Source organism: Rhynchophorus ferrugineus, unplaced genomic scaffold, assembly GCF_030347505.1.
Source record: "Rhynchophorus ferrugineus isolate W39M unplaced genomic scaffold, kcgeb_rfMv2 rfM6, whole genome shotgun sequence".
In the NCBI taxonomy this organism is placed as follows: Eukaryota; Metazoa; Arthropoda; class Insecta; order Coleoptera; family Curculionidae; genus Rhynchophorus; species Rhynchophorus ferrugineus.
This window is the reverse complement of record NW_027472585.1, coordinates 5,076,487-5,094,776: the sequence shown is the minus strand read 5'-3', so window position 1 is coordinate 5,094,776 and position 18,290 is coordinate 5,076,487. Positions and strand designations below refer to the sequence as shown.

The 18,290-nt window shown below is 29.9% G+C and overlaps 1 protein-coding gene across 5 annotated transcripts in view; it reads right to left on the bottom strand.

Annotated features, from left to right (window-relative positions):
• LOC143198891 (band 7 protein AGAP004871) overlaps positions 1-18,290 on the bottom strand; it is a 165,740-nt gene that overhangs the window by 96,672 nt on the left and 50,778 nt on the right. The window contains exon 1 of one of the 5 annotated variants that reach the window (XM_076408506.1): positions 16,115-16,218. The exons of 3 other annotated variants lie outside the window; for them this stretch is intronic. In XM_076408506.1, coding sequence (XP_076264621.1) covers positions 16,115-16,127 — 13 coding nt within the window. In that variant the 5' untranslated portion in view covers positions 16,128-16,218. Of the gene's footprint in view, positions 1-16,114; positions 16,219-18,290 lie in introns of those variants that run through there. One more of the 5 variants, XM_076408507.1, reaches the window with a different exon arrangement.

Below are 18,290 nucleotides of genomic sequence, written 5' to 3'. Positions count from 1 at the left end.
ATATTAAATAAGTACAGTATATAAGAGGTCAAAAAAGAAAGAGAAGGTCGAGAAACATTTTTCTCTACACATACATTGGAAAGTAATGAATCAAGATTGCAAATATAGAGTTTATATTTTACTTAATAATAATTCAATTTCAAGAAAAATTCTCTTATACTATTAAATTGCTCGTTAAGCTTGTGTAACATCTGTTTTAAGAACTATAAAGAGATAATGTACTATGTTACAATGAATATCTATACGCAAAAGACGTTAAGGATTTTGTGTTAGGTAAGTTACTACTATTCTAGAATCTGTACTGAAAGATAGAATAGTATAGGGTGGGGCAAAAGCCCCGCAACCATTTGACATACAATTGTCAATAAATATTGTCACTATTTCTGCTCATTCTTACGGCAGAATATTTATCCATAATACAATAGCATCTACGCAACACAATGGTTAAAGTAAAATTGAGCTAAACGTCAGAAAACCAAGATGGTAGCAGGGCTCTATATTTTTTGAAACTTAACTTAAACTAAAACCTTCTTTAATTCCGTTTGTCTTCCAAAAATTTATTGAACGATTTATTAACGATACAAGTTTAACGACAAACTTTTATTTTAGAAGAAAAAAACATGTATTTGATCCTGTTTTTCTTTAATCCCTGTACATTTATTGAATTAATTAAACTTTAATAGATTACCGTTTTGGGTATATTTCTACTAGGCAACTGTTTCCCTTTTTCTAACCCTTATTTCGCGAAGCCGAAAAAAGCTTTCTAGCTGACATATTTCGCTGTCAGCAAAAAAATAAATCTCATCCAAACTTTTTTTATATTCGAACGCAACTTTCCAACGCAATTTTTACAGCTTCGGTAATGATAAAGTTAACGGTTTGGTTTCTATCCGGGTTATGGATGTCGGTCCCTACGCATTACTACCGCTTTCGATCGATGCCTGACGCTCTTAAAACTTTACTTAGTCGATGAAAAATATGGAAAGCGATAGAAAATAGATTCATTAAAAAAAGGCAACGTGCAAGCGATGAATATGAAAGGTTCGATATCTATATCTATAAACATTCATTTCGAATATGTACTTTTTATTTATTATGTTGTTACTAGTCGTTGCCTAATAATCTAAGGTTTTTTTAGGATAACTTAGATCTAGGTATATATTTTGGAGGATCCATCAGCCCAATCTTAGTTTATGGTATAATAATGTTTATATATTAACACACTACACTATATAAGATCAAGTGGTTTATTCCTTTAGAGTCTGTGTCTTGTACTGACGTTATCCAAAAGTTGTATTACTGCGATACTGACATGAAAATGGACTTAGTCCCCACGTCTCCTTAGACATCTCTTCATTTCCTGAGTGGCAGTCGATACGTTATATCTCAATGCAGTTAAAATACCTCTCAAGATATATATATATATATATGATATATATATATATATATATATATATATATATATATATATATATATATATATATATATACGGTGTACTGATAATTGCGATTTTCTTCCAATTTACCAATATATTTTATTATATTATAGCTCCAGTTCTTTCCTTTCCTTTCTTACATATTTCTTCCAGCGAAGTTTTGCATCAAGATTCATTCCGAGATACTTAGCGTTGTTGCTATATATATTTTATTATATATTGTTGTTGGTGTGTACGCGGTCTAATTATACTTATACTGTAAATTTACTGTTACGCAGATTTACTTTCGTTATTTTTTATTTTCCAAGTTTAGGTTCAATTATTTCTATTTTCACTTGCCTGTTTTAATTATTATATCGCTTTTTCGCTGTTATTCCAGACAGCAAGAATGACAATTGAAGATAATTGGCAAATAATTGGCGCCAATACACATTTTCTTTCTTTCACCTGCTTTGGCTTCTTTGATTGTAGATTAGGCTGCCTCCTGTTTCACTCTAAATATTCTGGCTATAATGTAAGATTTCAATAATTCATTGTGTTGTTTCGGTAACATTTTCTGTAGCTTATGAACAAGGCCGTCATGTCATACCTTATCAAGGGTGTGACCTACATCTAATAATATAACTGAAAATACCTTTTTATCTTCATAGGCTTTTTCAATTATATCTGTCATTCTATGGATCTAATCAATCGTGGAGTACTTGATAACAAACATAAACTAACAAGACAACGTCTATAGAATCAGCCAGTACCTTATACAAATTATTATCAGTCATTAAATAACACAATAGTATTATGATGTTAAAAGCCGTAACAACAAATATATAAATATAAAAAATGAATGCTCCTTAAAATTGGAAAACCAATTTTTAGTGTTGTGATATATACAGCATTGATTAAACTTTAAAAAAAACCAAAATTTGTTTTAATTTAGCTATAGAATTTGATCAAAATGGGCCATTTACTGAACACAAGAACAAGCAAGTAACACTGTTGAATCTAAAAACTTTCTGATCTTGGGGTGAAGAATTCTTCTGCAGATAACATATTAATTAGGTTTGTCAATAAAAAAATTTATTTGTGATTCGTTTACCTAGAAATTATCGTTTTTTTATATTATTATATTCAATCTATAGATATATTTAAGGTTGTACTTTCAATGTTTATAATTTTGTTTCTATTTATCAGTTAATATTGATACTCTAAAAGCCTAGGAAAAGCAAAAATGACAAAACAAAAAAACATGTAAAATTATGTTAAATAATTTATCAAGCAGTATAATATAGTTCATAATTTTAACTAAATACTAAATTACTTATCACTTCTGTATTTTGCTCTGCGAGATTTTGATCTAATGACAAAGCGCGAAATGTGAAAATAAATAAATGTTAAACAACCTGATCTAATAATTAAATTCAACCGTTTGGAAATTTCTTTTCCTCCTTTTCTTGGCTGTTTTCATTTCACTTTTCATGTGGTCATTCACATGTGGGACAAGCAAAAGTGTAGTTCTTCAAGAGCTACTAAAACCGAATGCGACTGTTACTACAGATATGTCTATCGATATCAAGTGAACAAATTGAACAACGTGTTGTGGAAAAGAAGACCCTCAAAGCGAGTAACAAGCGTATTATTATTATTAGTAATTATCTTACACGAAAGCGTATGCTCATATCGATGCTGCATGATCTGGTGAATACATCATGTCAATATGCTGAACAAGTATGAAAATATTTACTAAAATGGTAGAATATGACGTAAAATATTTTGTTTAATGTAAGTTGTACCAAAATTTCTCAGTAAATGTCTTTTTAAAGTGAACAATAATCAGAATACATAAAAGCACTCATATTCTAAAATAATTCTGGATAATCCTCTTTAATTAACGCACTAAAGCTTATTTAATTGTACTAGTCATTAGCGTATTAGCATAGCATAATCTTTAATGGTTTAACGCTTTAAATGCTTGAATAGGAACAGTTACATTTCACAAATCGTTTTCCAGATAAAGTAAACATAAATATTTATCTTGTATATCGAAATACGGACAGAACTTTATCAATTTGTGCGAAAATCCAGAGAAAATATGAAGAATAACACGAGAAAACCAAAAAAAGAGCCTCTTTTATAGATAGAAATATCCATTTAAGCTCCTAACCGAAAGAAAAGATCACCTTTTTCTCTTTTATATATTTCATATATACAACAGATAAACTCCGATGTATTTTCAATGCAATGGCGTCCGTCTTTCGCCAGAACAAATTTCTAAAATAAATAATTTGATTTCCGACATCCGTAAAGCGCCAGGCCAACGCAGCATTATTAAGCCCTATCCCTGTTCTGTAGCCGGCACCCCAATAGGATAGGCGGGAAAAGAAACGACGGTTCCGCCATATCCGTTTCTTTTTATTCCACTTCTAAAGATCTTTTGTAAATGACATCCGGTTTTTGCCGTGGAGATCGCCAATAAGAACTAGTTAAAGGTTTTTCACCGTTCGAGGTTAATCAATATATTTTATCACAAATGATATATACAGATAGTGAATAACATAATATAAACGCCTGACATATACACAATTTTTATTTATTAACAAGGTTGCTCCACTATTTGGTTCAAAAACAACTGTAAGTCTTCGCGGAATAGATTCACAGAATGTCTAAATAGTTTCGGAATGTCATGCCAGTCGTATACCACATATCCACCAAATATTTCAATTATATTTTAAATGAAAACCTAATCCTCACTTTCCGGTTTAGAACTCACCATTATGCTGACCACGTAAAATGCTTGATGATGATATTCTGATGGTACTCAAACCAAGACTCAAACTTCTTTGTTGTATATATGGACGCATTTACATCTTGACTTATCCTGGTAATACCACTCATCAATATACCAGCCATTGTAATAACTCCTTTTGCTTGTACCAAAACATACGCCAATTGTCTTAGTAACATTATATATAGTAATCTACTCTTCACCCGTTGCTCCAAAATTCCTCATAATAATTCAACCATGTTGAGATATGGCTATAATGCTGGTCAGAGATGTTCTTTTGTGATAACATCTTTATTAGATATGCTTAATACAATCTTAATTATAAATTAATTTATTACTACATTTCTTTTGTAGTTGGATTAGTGCACAAGCAAGATGAGTGCGACATAAATACATCAATGTGTTCCTCAATTATAAAATTATAATAATTTAAGCTATAGTTTACACTAAAGGTATAAACTTTATATAAGTTCGTATGGTTTGGTTCGCTTCAATCTCCTGATTGCCTGCGCGTTGTCCAGTAGTTGTAGTGCTTCTGCGTTGGTATGATTTGATATTTTAGATCAAGTTGAGAGTATCTTCCGACTAACCAGTATAGGTGTTTTATTTTAGTTCTAGTGTGTTTTGCTTCTTGTCTAACATGCTGTTACCAATTTAATCTACCGTCGAGATGGATGCCGATGTATTTAACTGATTCTGCTTGAGGAATCGGTCATGAAAGATATTTGATGGTATTTTGATGCTACTCAAACCAAAATTGATCCTTTATGGTCTTGTGTATGAACTCATTATCATCTTTATGCTTAATATGAATTTCAGATGCATTAAAACAAGGGCAGCGGAAATGAAACTAAGATTTTCATTGAGAATGTCAATATATTCACTTGCAGTAATCCGACCAGCGGACTACCTGTATTTTTCAAGCCGTGTATTTCTTTTAATTGTAATATTTTACGGCTAGGGAACTGCAAGCACCTTTAATTCACCATTTCAAACCTTACAGCTTCAACAACGCTGCTTTAGCCCAAATTCCATTTAATTATACTAACAAATACGACTAACGAAAAATTCCCAACAGGTTTTGCATTCTTGGTAATCCACTACTTTTATTTATTGTTGATTCTGGTTAATTTAATTAATTCAAAAGAGAACAGCCTCACGATATGCCCGTAATGTCTGGCTGTAGTTTTATTTTATGGAAAAAATTGTCGAATTACTTGGCCGAAGTACTTTTCATTATTAATTGCTACCATATTACCATCTTCTAGCCAGCATTTCATGTCTCTTGGAACTTTATTCGAAGTGAAATGCTCTTGATTGGAAAAAATATAAATCGAAAGAAGCAATGTCAAATGAATTCGACGAATGGAATCAGTTGTCGTATTAAAAGTCAGTTGTGATTTCGTTTATCACGTTGATTTAGCTTAGTTGCATCAATTATTGTTGGTAATGTTTTCCGCTGCTGGTTTAGTGGGCTGGAGTAACTTCTAGTTGATCATTGAAAACGGATCCTGTCAGATGTACAGTATCAGCCTTTTATCATCTTCATCAGCACATTCTCCAACTCTTCAGTTCTTGTCATAATTTGCTGTAGATTTCTTTTCTATCTCCCTCCAGTTTTCCATATTCCATGTTTACATCTCTCTATATATTATCAGTTTCCGATTTTATATATTTACAGTTATGTAAGTATGTCTCCCTCCCATCGCTTTGTTTCTTATTTTTCCTAGATTTTCCTCTACTATTCATTAATATATATTATTTCCTTCAAGCTAAAAAGTACTAATTTAATTCTTCACAATTAATGGTGTATTTTGCTATTTTACATCTCAGTTTTTATCCAATTCCATTCTCATAATTGTATGCATATATATTGATCATACCTAGGCTAAGTTGCACGAGAGTCCTCATGTTGTTCTTAAATTTCTCGTATTCTCAATTCTCAATTTGTCCATTGCTCTAATCTCGACGTTAATCTCTTATTTTTCTCTAAGAATTTTCTCATCTTTTTCCCTATATCTCGCCTTCTTTGGTTTCTTCGTTCGATTATTGTATTCTCAGATATTCAAAAACTTAATATTATTAATAAATATAGATTATCTTTTATTCCTGTTCCCACGAGTGAGCACTCTTCACATTCCTTCGTTCGATAAATATATATATATATATATATATATATATATATATATATATTCGAACAATAATAGAATTGTTATAACATATATAAAGAATAGCTATATATTTTTAATAGCTCGAAATCGGAACTACAAGTAATATATTTATATAATCTATATTTTGCAGATCAAAATTGTTAAAGTTATTTATTATATGAAGACATTATTAAAAGGTTAAAGAGCATGGAGGCCTATTTTCGCAAAACAACGATATTTTACGATGCAATGAAGAGCGTTCATTAATTGCTGATGCTTTATTTACATGGGGTTTGGATATTAGGCCTTTGAGGGTACCCGAACTCAGATATGATCTGGCAACATACAGTTCTATTGTTTAGGATACACATTTTGTTGGGTATAGTTCGGGAACAAACTTACGGCAGGTAGAATATTGTTTGTCTTGTGTGGGGAAATATAATCGGTTACCCATAAAATTTGATTGAAATTGATTAATATAATGAAACTATATTAATGTTGTCTGATGCCTTCGTCTGTATAATGCTTAACCTGATGAAGATTCTTTTATTAATGGTTCAATTTTTTATTATATGTCTTCTAGTAGAATTCTTAGTAGTTAACTCGCCATAGAAAGTCTATTTGATAAAAAATGCAAAATTCACTACTTCTGTTCATTGAATCAATATTTAAAATTCCATAATTGAACAATTATAACGTAAGCATGTTCAAATCTTCCCCAAAATGATTTATGGGCGGATTTTATAACCTCATTTATTTCGTTAACCGGTTCTATTTAAACTGTGTTGACTGTGATTTATTAATTTCGAAATATCATCAATATTACCGTTATTGTTTATAATGTAAACCTGTTAACTTGTCTGTTTATAACTCTTCAAAACAAAAGTTTATGATAAAAAAATATGACCTTCATCTCGGCTTGCAATGATATTTTACCTAAGAGCGCCGTGATGCAGCTCCGATATTAAATTCGGTCCCTGTTTAAGAACATTCATAAATCCTGAAGATTTTGTTGTAGATGCAGCAATAAATCTCGCACTAAAAGGCAAAGTGCATCGTAATTTTTACAGCGCAAGGAAGCCGAACAGCCAAGCGTCTTGATATTAAATTGTAACACTTCAACTGTTTCATTTAAATTTAAACGAAGCATATTTTTCAAGTGGTAACCGATACGCTTTTTTAATTAACGTTTACAGAAGGATAGAGGGAGTAGAGTGAATTGAAAAAATGCGCATTTGCGGCGGTCCTTTTCGTTTTGGTTATTGCCCCTGGCCAGTTAATTAGTTCTGCGTTGGGCGTGCCGAATATTTACCGAAGTAAAATTTGTATTGGATATTGAACAAAGTAAAATATTTCTGTATATATCATCATTAACTAATTAAATGAAAACAAATTATGGACACGTTGGAAATACTCCGTGTTTAGTTTCTACTGCTAATTCGATTTTATTATCAGTATTTTATTATTTTCTACTATTAATAGTCTACTATCTCTGTTGTTTAAAACATATTCAATAATATAACTCGTGCTATAACAAATCTAAGAAATGTCCCCTTTATTTTCCTTAAACGAAATCATTTAGCTAATGAAAGAATTTCTTCATCACCTACTTATATCAAGAGCCATATAACTCTACGAATAAATACATGTCAAGAAAGGAATCAGAATCTGACAAACCGCACAATATTACTAGGTGCTTAGATGCGTTGTAATCAGTCTTGCATCTTAAAAAAGCAATTATTTGTACAATAAATATCAATTAACTATCCTTCTGTCATTTTCTACAACTTCTTTTCCATATTTCTTTTTTGATGATGATCAGAAGGCGCTATGTTTGTTAAGTAAACTGGACGTGCCAGAACATCTTGATCTTTTTTCTCTCTCATTAAGCCATTTCCTTCGGTTATAATTGTCTGAAAATAGTTGGTTTATCATTGCGACATGCTGACGTCATACATTTTGATGACGTGCATTGTCTGTTTTATTAGATAGACTATATGGAATCTTACAGAGATGTTCTCCTATATATCCTCAAACTATTAATATTACAGAATAATACAGAATTATAAAACATACATTAATTTTTTACGAAAATCCAGCTATTGTATTTTCGACTATAAGTTTCCACACATTTTTCATAGAGCAAAGACATTGAAATAGTTGATCAGCGAGCATGAGATGGAATATTCGATCCAACTTACAATACCACTACCGGAGACCCGAGAGAGGAATATCATAAACAAAAAGTGATGTGATTGTTTAATCTTCACTTCGATGCCTATTAAAAAGAGATTAATATAAAAAGATTAAAACTTATAATAATAATTAATATTATGTTAATTTCTAAAATATTAACAAAGTGTAAGGTTTGTCAAACCTACTAACAACGTTTAAAAATAATTATTTAAAAAATTATAAGTTCTTTAATCGATATTAAAAGGTCTTGTATGTTCTCCAGTTATCCCACGTATAAAGGCAGAGACAGACAATCATAAATAATTAATAATTAAATCTTACAGTCCTTGGTTGCAATATATTTTCAAATAAAGCTTATAAAAGCTTTTCTGGCACTTTATACAACAAACAGTTCATTCGTTAGAGCAAAGTCAACACAGTTTGCCCACCGAAACTACCGACGGTTCCTTTTTCTCTGCATTGGAAGGACCGTAAAAGCTAAAAGCACAGTGTAACAGCAGAAAGTTAAATAAATACTGCTTTTAACTGGGTGGATGTTCCGAACAGCACAGCGCTAAATACACAATATAAGAACTTTTTATTTATCTAAAGTGTCTCATGTCCTATGTGACTTTCACATGTAAAATGAACACAATATAAATATAATATATGCAAATATCAGATGTTAAAAAATGTTGTATAAAATATTTTTGGGTCATTAATTATCATCATCAATTGGTAAAAAATAAAAATAAATATGAGCTTTTAATTTTTCATAAGAACATAAATAACAACGCACCTCAGAAGCTTAAGTTTTTTAAGATGCAAGATGAATTTTAGATCACTTAAAAACTGATAAAATAATAAACTAAGATTATTTGTATATACTTTTGAGTTAATTGTATGCAAAAATATACGAAAACTGACTCAATAAAGATCATATCCCATTAGGATAACCCACCTACTTAAGTAATTTAAAAAAATTTGGTTAGTTGTTAGTTAATTAAGACTAGTTCATTTTCCAAATCTATAAAATAGCCCAACATTTTTTAAGTACTGTAAATAAATAAATACTGTCAAAGTTACATAGCTGAGAATGAGAAATTCAATTAATATAATATAATAATATCAACACTAGTAATAATGTTTAAATGTTTACTATTTCTTAGATTTATAGTCCATATTATCAATCCATAAATATTCTGATTTATATAACATGTCGTAAGCATTCTTGCCTTCATATTTTCAAACCACTTCCTATGATCTCGATTTTCTATATCTTTTTCTACTATTTCGAAGAAAAACCTGTAGATTATGCCACGACGCATATGTCGAACTAACAGGTCAATTGAAAGGTCTCCGGTCTAACACATAGATGGCACTATTAGAATTAAATCCATATTTTTTAGTTAGCCCTAACCCTCCAAAGATGCGTGAATAAATTTGACAGCTGCTGGATCATTAATTTGTGAATTATAGCATTTGGTGTAAAGCAACTTTTGTTATTATTAAAAAATGTATAAAAAGGAATTTCGCGTATTAATAAAATATTGTTTTTTGAAGGGAAAAAATACAGTTGAAGCAATAACTAGACTTGCATGTTTGCGGATACTGCCGCAGGAAAATCAACCATCAAGGATTGGTATACTAAGTTTAGACGAGGTGAAATGAGCACCGAAGAAGGTGAACGCAGTGGACGCCCAAAGGAGATTGTTACCGACGAAAACATTAAAAAATTCACAAAATGATTTTGAATGACCGTAAATTGAAACAATGAAATAGCAGATATTCTAAAGATATCAACTGAACGTTTACATCGTATCATTCACGTATATTTGGGTATGAGAGAGCTCTGTGCAAAGTGGGTGCCGCCCTAGCACACTTTTGTCCAAAAACAACGACGAGATTCGGAGTAATGTTACTAATAAACTAAGCAAGCAGCTACAATTTGAAATATTCGACTTATTACTTCAGCAGTAAATGTTACTTTTTCTCCTGTATTACTGATACTATGTACTTCAACTCCTCTGCTTATTGTAGCAATTCTCAAGCCATATAGTGAAATGAAAATGCTTATAACATCATATTGAACGCCACAGCCCTTTTATTTATCTCAAAGTACATTTATATTAAATGTATTTTCACGATGTTAAAATAAATATCTTGCGCTTTAGCTAAAAGATATAATTTACGTGTTTTCTCATAAAATATGCCTTTTGATTTACTTGCCTTGACGCCCTATTAAATAATGAATTACAGCTTTAGCAACCCTTTCAAATTGATCAAAACTTGACGCTGTGTCTAATTTCTAGAAAATTGGGTTTCTCGTAAAATATGACTTTTAAGCCAAAAAAATCTAGGAAGAAATGTGGGTGTAATAATTAAAATAATATTAATAATTTCATTTTTATTAACATTACTGATAAATATATCAGTCGTTTATCCCATATTCATAGAGGAGTTTTTGTTATTTATATTTCTAACTTTGGCAGCACTAAGTCATTATCATCATCTCTCACACAGTCAATGAAGCCATCGTAAGATGCCTCAAGAAGTTTGACAATATGTATAGTTGTAATGTATATACTTGAAATTAAAGTGACACAGTAGCATGTATTTATATTATAATTGTATTTAATCTCAAAATATTTGTCCATGTTATCTACAGATTTATAAAAGAAATATATAGTTCCTTTCAACCGAACTATTAACAAAGTTACCGCATTATCAGGATGTATGTGGTTGACAGGCCACCCGTAACATTCTGTGTAATATCACGTTGATGATTTTGGTAAAACTTTGACCTCTCCTATATACCTTTAACATGATTGATTGGCACCAGATAATGGCTTCAGCAGTCAGGGAAAGGAAAAGATAATAGATATAGCTAGGCATAAATCATACAGGGATTTAGGCGTTCATATATCTTAATTTTCATTAATATGTATGAATATTTATGCCTTATATTATTATAATTATATTAACTTATTGCTTAAATATCAATTTCAATTTTTTTATATACACTGAAATCCTGTTCAATGCCTTTGTCTGTACACAAACATAAAGAACCATATATATAGCAAAAATCAAATTGTTTGTTTTTACATGAATTCATTTTTTTGACAAATTTGCAAAAATTACAGCCACATATATTTGAAGAGCTGCTGTGTAGCTACTTCTCACGGTTATATATAATGGTCTAAGTATTCGATAGCAACTAATTATCATAGAGATGTGTTTTACCCTACAAGACAGAGCTAAAAAACGTGACCAGATCAAATCGCACAGTCTTGGTACACATATCATGAACAAACAATCCATGCAAAATGGCCATGTTATCGCTATATGGCATATATCATATAACCACATTAAATTTAATCCAAAAGATATCAGTCATTTTCGTTCTACAGAATGTGCTATTGATAATAACGATATTGGTGGATATAGTTTTCTAAAAAGTGCAGACCAATGATATCCAACAGCGACTTATTGTGAATTAATTGCCATTTATGTATTTCGATCGTACAATATACAGCAATTATAAATGTTAACATAAACATTCATCCAAAAATGTTCCTAATAGATATAGATGGTGAATAAGTTTGAGTTCCTGGAGCTTTCAGTGTTTATAAGATTCAGGTGTCAATACCTGCATAATATCAAGTTCAAGATCGACTTTGTGCGATAAAACGATTCATATTTTGCTTTAAACCAATTATTTTCATATTTTATAAAGACTTCATCATTATTTTTGGTTAATAGGATCTCAAAAACCCATTCGCATAGCTGTTCAAAATACATTCCTTCAAAGTCATTCCTAGTCAAACATTATAGTTATTCAAAATTAAGGGGATATTCTAGCCCAAAGATATGAATTTTAGGTACATTTTCAAGGGAAATAGAAAACTTTCTTATTATCCCTTATTTTACTAGATATTTATTAATATTTAAACAATACAGAAAATAAAAAAGTTTATAGAAAATAAAAATCCAAAATTACACAGGCTGATAACCCCTCGCCCTTCCCCCCTCGCCCTTCCAGTAATGTATTTTCTTATATTTTAGAGTCCTCTTTATAGGGTTTTTACCTAGACTGGACCAACTACTCGGTCCTCGGGTAGTAATCCTGGTGATGTGAATCTAAAAATTGGGCAAGTCCTAACATAGAAAATAAATAATTCAAACAATTCTTAAAGGTAGAAGATTTACATAAAAAAAATGAAAGTAAAGCTTGATGATAATCTAATAAACATGAAAAACGTTTTATATAGAATAATTCGGTAAGAAATTAAGCAATAACAGCTCGGCCTAACGAACGAAATTTGATGTTTTGCCAGTGGATTGTAAATTTCGCTCTTTTCAGATAATACAATGCAAACTTTAGAAGTTGGTGTTTAAATTTTATTCTAAATAATCGCCATTATAGTCCTTTGTTTTACGCATTCGCTGCTTTTAAAGGATTTAATTTATGGAAATGGTAAATTATACGCCATTAGTAGGTTGTTGTTCCCTTCTCTCTCGCACTCTTGTGCGTTTTGTCTGTAGGCCGCCAAACAAAATTACATTAAAAATGTTTATCTTGGGGATATCATTGTTAAGAAGCTTTTATACCGAACTTCAAAGTTATTTGAAGAAAAACCGAACTCGCATATTTAGAGAGAATAAATAAGTTAGTATTTCGACGTTTTTTTATTATTTAGATACACTATTCATATAGTGTAATCTAAATAAAATAAAACAAAGTCGAATTTGTTGCTGCACTATTTATATTCAAGAACGGTGTTACAGATTTTTAATGATCTCTGATTTGTTGGAGTTATAATTTGTTATTACACATTATAAAATATAAATTCAACAAAAATTAGTGAGAAAATAGATAATTAAAATGCAGAAAGATATTGAAATTTACAGAAAATGTCCTGAAACTGAGTGAAATCTGATTGTATTCATTTTATTACTTTAAGAAAATACCAAATTACGGTTAGCAAATAGGCAACACAACATTCGTTGACTTTAGGTACAAGGTTCACAGGGTCATCTAGCAATAAAATAAATTAAATAATTATTTTAAAGAATTCAAAATACTGATTCTAATATAGAAGATTTATTCTACGACATTCTCATTGTGGATTAAGTAGATGAAGATTGAAGTAAAATAATAAGCTAAGGAAGTATGTTACTTATCCCTGATTGTACTTATTGAATACAAACATACCTTATCGTTTTTGAAAGGCAACACTACATAAAACAATATTCAGGTAAATGTTTCATCAATGGTTGTGATTTTAATCGATAATTTTCGTTATATTTTATAAGAAAAAGGAACCATGAAATGCTGGCTTTTCGAAAATACGTTTATATTTATGTTTATGCTTAAGTAACATGTTTAGATTAGATTAGACTAACATATTACATCTCTCATTTCACACATTATTTTCCTTTTTCGAATATTTACTGAAACGAGCAATTTTCTAAACAAATGACTACTGAAAATAAAAAGTAGGTCATACCTACTACAGCCCAGAGAAGCTACTGCTATCATACGAAAGTATTAATACAAATACTAAAACATTTTTTAGTGCAAATATGATAGTATATGTTTTAGTGGGAGTAAAATATTTGCTACTGCTTTACTGTTGTTATTGAATAAAAAATTATAATCAATTATAATGAAGCAATAACATATATCGAAAATGTATTCCAAATTTACCAGATATATTTCCTTTTCCCAGATTACCAAGATATATTTCCTTATTTTTCTCTAATGTTTCGCTATAAATAATTAAATAATGTAAAGGTTACACTTGATACGCCTACTTGGAATATTATATATCGATAATGAATTGTTTTTGCGTTATAGCCCAATATCCCCAGATAATACGATCAAAATATGAATCCAAAATTAAATTATTTCTTCTAAGACCATTTCTTTCACCACAAAACGTCATAAAGAACAACATACTGATTGAATAAGTGTAATTTAATAACAATATATAATAGTTACAATACAGTTATTAATAAAAATATTTGGAATAAAATGTTAAAAAAGTGTCACCTCCAATATTCGTTATAATTTATAATAAATGATAATTGATCATCTCCAATTCGTTGGTTTATTGTAGGAGAAATAGTAGGAAGGCATAAAAATTAAAACAAAGAAATTGTAAATGTATGTTTGTTAGATGTGTGACTATTTGTAACTAAGAATAATTGGAATAATAATAGGAACCATAGAATACATAAGAAAAATGTTCAAAATTGGCTTCTATGTTGGATTTTATGATTTACCAAATGATATTCCTCCAATAAACCACACAATAACTTTTGTCTGTCTGTCCTGAATGTAATGGCGCTAGTAACATATCTGTTGATTTTATTCTTACGATAAAATTTTAAACAAAATTAAAATATTTTAAATTATTTATCTATATAGTATACTCGTATTTAATACTATCTAAAAATCTCATTCTGATTAATAAAATTAAAATTTTATCATTATTCTATTTAATAGAGATTATAACATCGTGTTATTTGTTGTATATTATGTATGAATATTTTATCATAATATATTAAAATATAAAATCACTAAATAACATATATTGCCATGATTTTAATCATATAATAACCACTAATTTTAAATTTTCTAATTCTATATGTTAGCCACTTCTAAATTGTACTCATATTATAAAATATTTGTATTATCTGAATTTAGGTAATATTTTTTAAAATTGTTATTATATAAAGTAGAAAAGTATCATTATTTATTTTTTGCTAGATTTTCATATATATAGTGTGTACAATGTATATATTATATATTATTTAGTTAAATAGGTACTTTTGTATATATACTAAGTACATTAGAATGTAATGACATTATTAGAATGGTGATAACCGATTAAAGTTATTTCTGTAACAAAGAATGGTCTATCATACTGTTGGTTATTATGTATAAACCAAATATCATGTATTGTAAAATATCATAATATCATAAAATGTAAAAGTATTAAATTTCAAGTTTATTCCACAACATCCTTTATCAGAAGTATTACATTTACTCTAACGCCCATCTAAGTCAGTAATATTTTTTTTACACTAGATACGTCTTTTCGCAGCTTTGGGTAATCCCCATCAACAACTATCCGCTCAGCTAGCAATATTTCATAAAGTCAAAAAATAAAAATAGGTTAAAGTAACACAGCACCGTTAAAAAAATTTTCGTACAACTAAACCTTTTCTTCTCTCAATCTTTATATCTAATTTTGTGCGAAAATTTATTTTTGTTGTATTTTATAGATTAACAGAATAATTATAACAAGAACGGTGCATCATACTATTATATATTATGAATGAAAATTTGGTTAAAAATATGTTTTAATAATTCATTATTATATTTAATTGAATTCAGATGTATTCATGATAAAATGTTATTTATACTATGATATATTTGTATTATTTTTGATCATGTAAATATTACAGAAAAAAATACCGCTAAAAATGTCTACAAGATCGCCCCATCTTTATCTTATGAATAAAATATATATACCGGTCTCATGCAAAACGACTTTCTTACTGACCTTCTTTCATCATTCCGCCACTTCAGGGGAATAAACAAAAGCCGAGAACTCGTGGCACCCTGTCAGAACATGCTCGTGCTTGCCGCCGATTGTAAACTGACTGCAGGACGTACGCGACGATCGCCCCAGAATCCTGCTTCGGGAGAAGCGCGGGCGCCTGCGATCTGGGAGAGTGTGCCGCGTTCGGAACTTCCTGCGACCGTCGGTCCTGATTTGATTAGGTCTAGGTTTTCGGGGGAGAGGTGAAAAACGCACGGGATTTTTTCGTATCGTAAAGTTGGCCCGGATGCGTGGTCCTGACAAAGTGGTTTTGATTGATACCCGGTCCCCTTTCCAGGATCTTTGAAACTGAAACATTTTAGATACTCGTAACGACATAACACTATTATATCAAAAAACAACTTTGAACCCATTTTAATGACCTTTGTCATACTATTACCACTATTTATCTTAAATCAGTAATAAAGACATTAATAAAGAGTGTAAAGACAAGAAACAAAAGAGTATAAAACGGAAAAAAAAAGTTGGAGTAACATTGATTTTGTTCCTGATGATCTTTTTTAATAACTCATTGCCGTAATATTATTATTTATGGTAGAAAAATGGCATGATTTTATTCCTGAAGCTGTCACTAATGTTTCGTCATTCGTTAAATATTAATTAAATGTTTGTTTTTTATGTAATTTACTATTTTTCAGAAACCAACCTAAAAAAATACACTTGCGTTGTTTAGAATAACAAATTCGCTTTAGATAAACTTCTTCAGACAAACAGAAAAAGAAAGTGATATAAGGTAATTGACTTGAACAGTGATTCTGATAGTGAAGGAGGCCGAATAAACTTTGTTACTGTAAAAATAACTTATAATTGCTCAAATATTCGTGCAAAATATTAGATCTTCTGATATCTTACTTTCATCTAATTTCAGTGTACGGTTTGTCAAAACTTTTTGACCTCCAATTTTTGTATTTTAATATCCCGCGATAATTAGTTTTTTTTTTTGAGAGCATGTAAATGAAAATGATAGCATGAGCTTAATATCTTCTAGATAGGAACTATTAGACTAGAATTAATTTTTCTCTCCATCACTCTATGGTTTATAAACGAAATTATTTTCAAAATTTCTTATAATTTATTTCCGTGTTGTTAGGCGTATATAAAATCCTCTGGAGAGTTTTACGGAAATGATCTTAAGATAATTTAAAATAGTATCATTAAAAATATTACGGTACAAATTTAGATTATCACATTTAGTTTTATATTATTTCAATTCTCTACCCAGAGGCATATATTGCAATCGATAACCATCTGCGATGATAGCATCACGCGATCGAAGCTCCCAGTTACAACCTCTAAATCTTCGAGCTCTTGAAACCAATATTCACACGTATTTATCGATCAAAGATAAGCGCACACTTACATATATGTTGAACGGATTAAAATTTCTTAACACATTATATTCATTATAAATTATTATGATTATTTTCATTAATAATAATTATTAAAAGTTTATTATATTCGGTACTAAAGCTATTAATAATAATTTTTAAAAATGTAGTTTTGAAAATAGGGCAGAAAAAGTTTATAAAAATTTTCAAAACTATTTAATTAATGTTAATTTATCATTTTATCTCATGAATGACCAATAGAAATCTGGTCGTTTTCAAGAATTAGTGTTTGTACATCTATTTGTGAAATAAGGTTACTGAAGTGTTTAACGTCAAGAGTTTCGTTTGTCATAGAAAATACTACAGATCGGCGTTTCATTGTTTTACCAGTTCTTTGGTAATCAGTTGATAAAATTAATCGTGTTGCCCAAAACACTTTTTGTCCTACTTCAAATAACATACTTGCTTTAGAGCCTAACTCTCATTCCAATTTCGCGGCTAGGACGACAAAGCCAGAACGTTAAAAATGAGTTGAATGAAACTGGTAAAACCAAAAATAGTAACTAAAAGTACACGACAGAAACAGTCACTAGTAAAAAGCAGTAAGATAATTCGAACCAGAAATAGCGAATGAAACAGTCGATAGTAAAAAGTAGTCAATTACTAAACAGTCGACAGTCGATTTCAGTCGATAGTTCCCAACACTACTTAAAATTAATCGCAATGATTGAAATGTCGTTTTTTTCGACACGGAAATCATTTGTTTATATTAGGGGTAAAAATAAGTC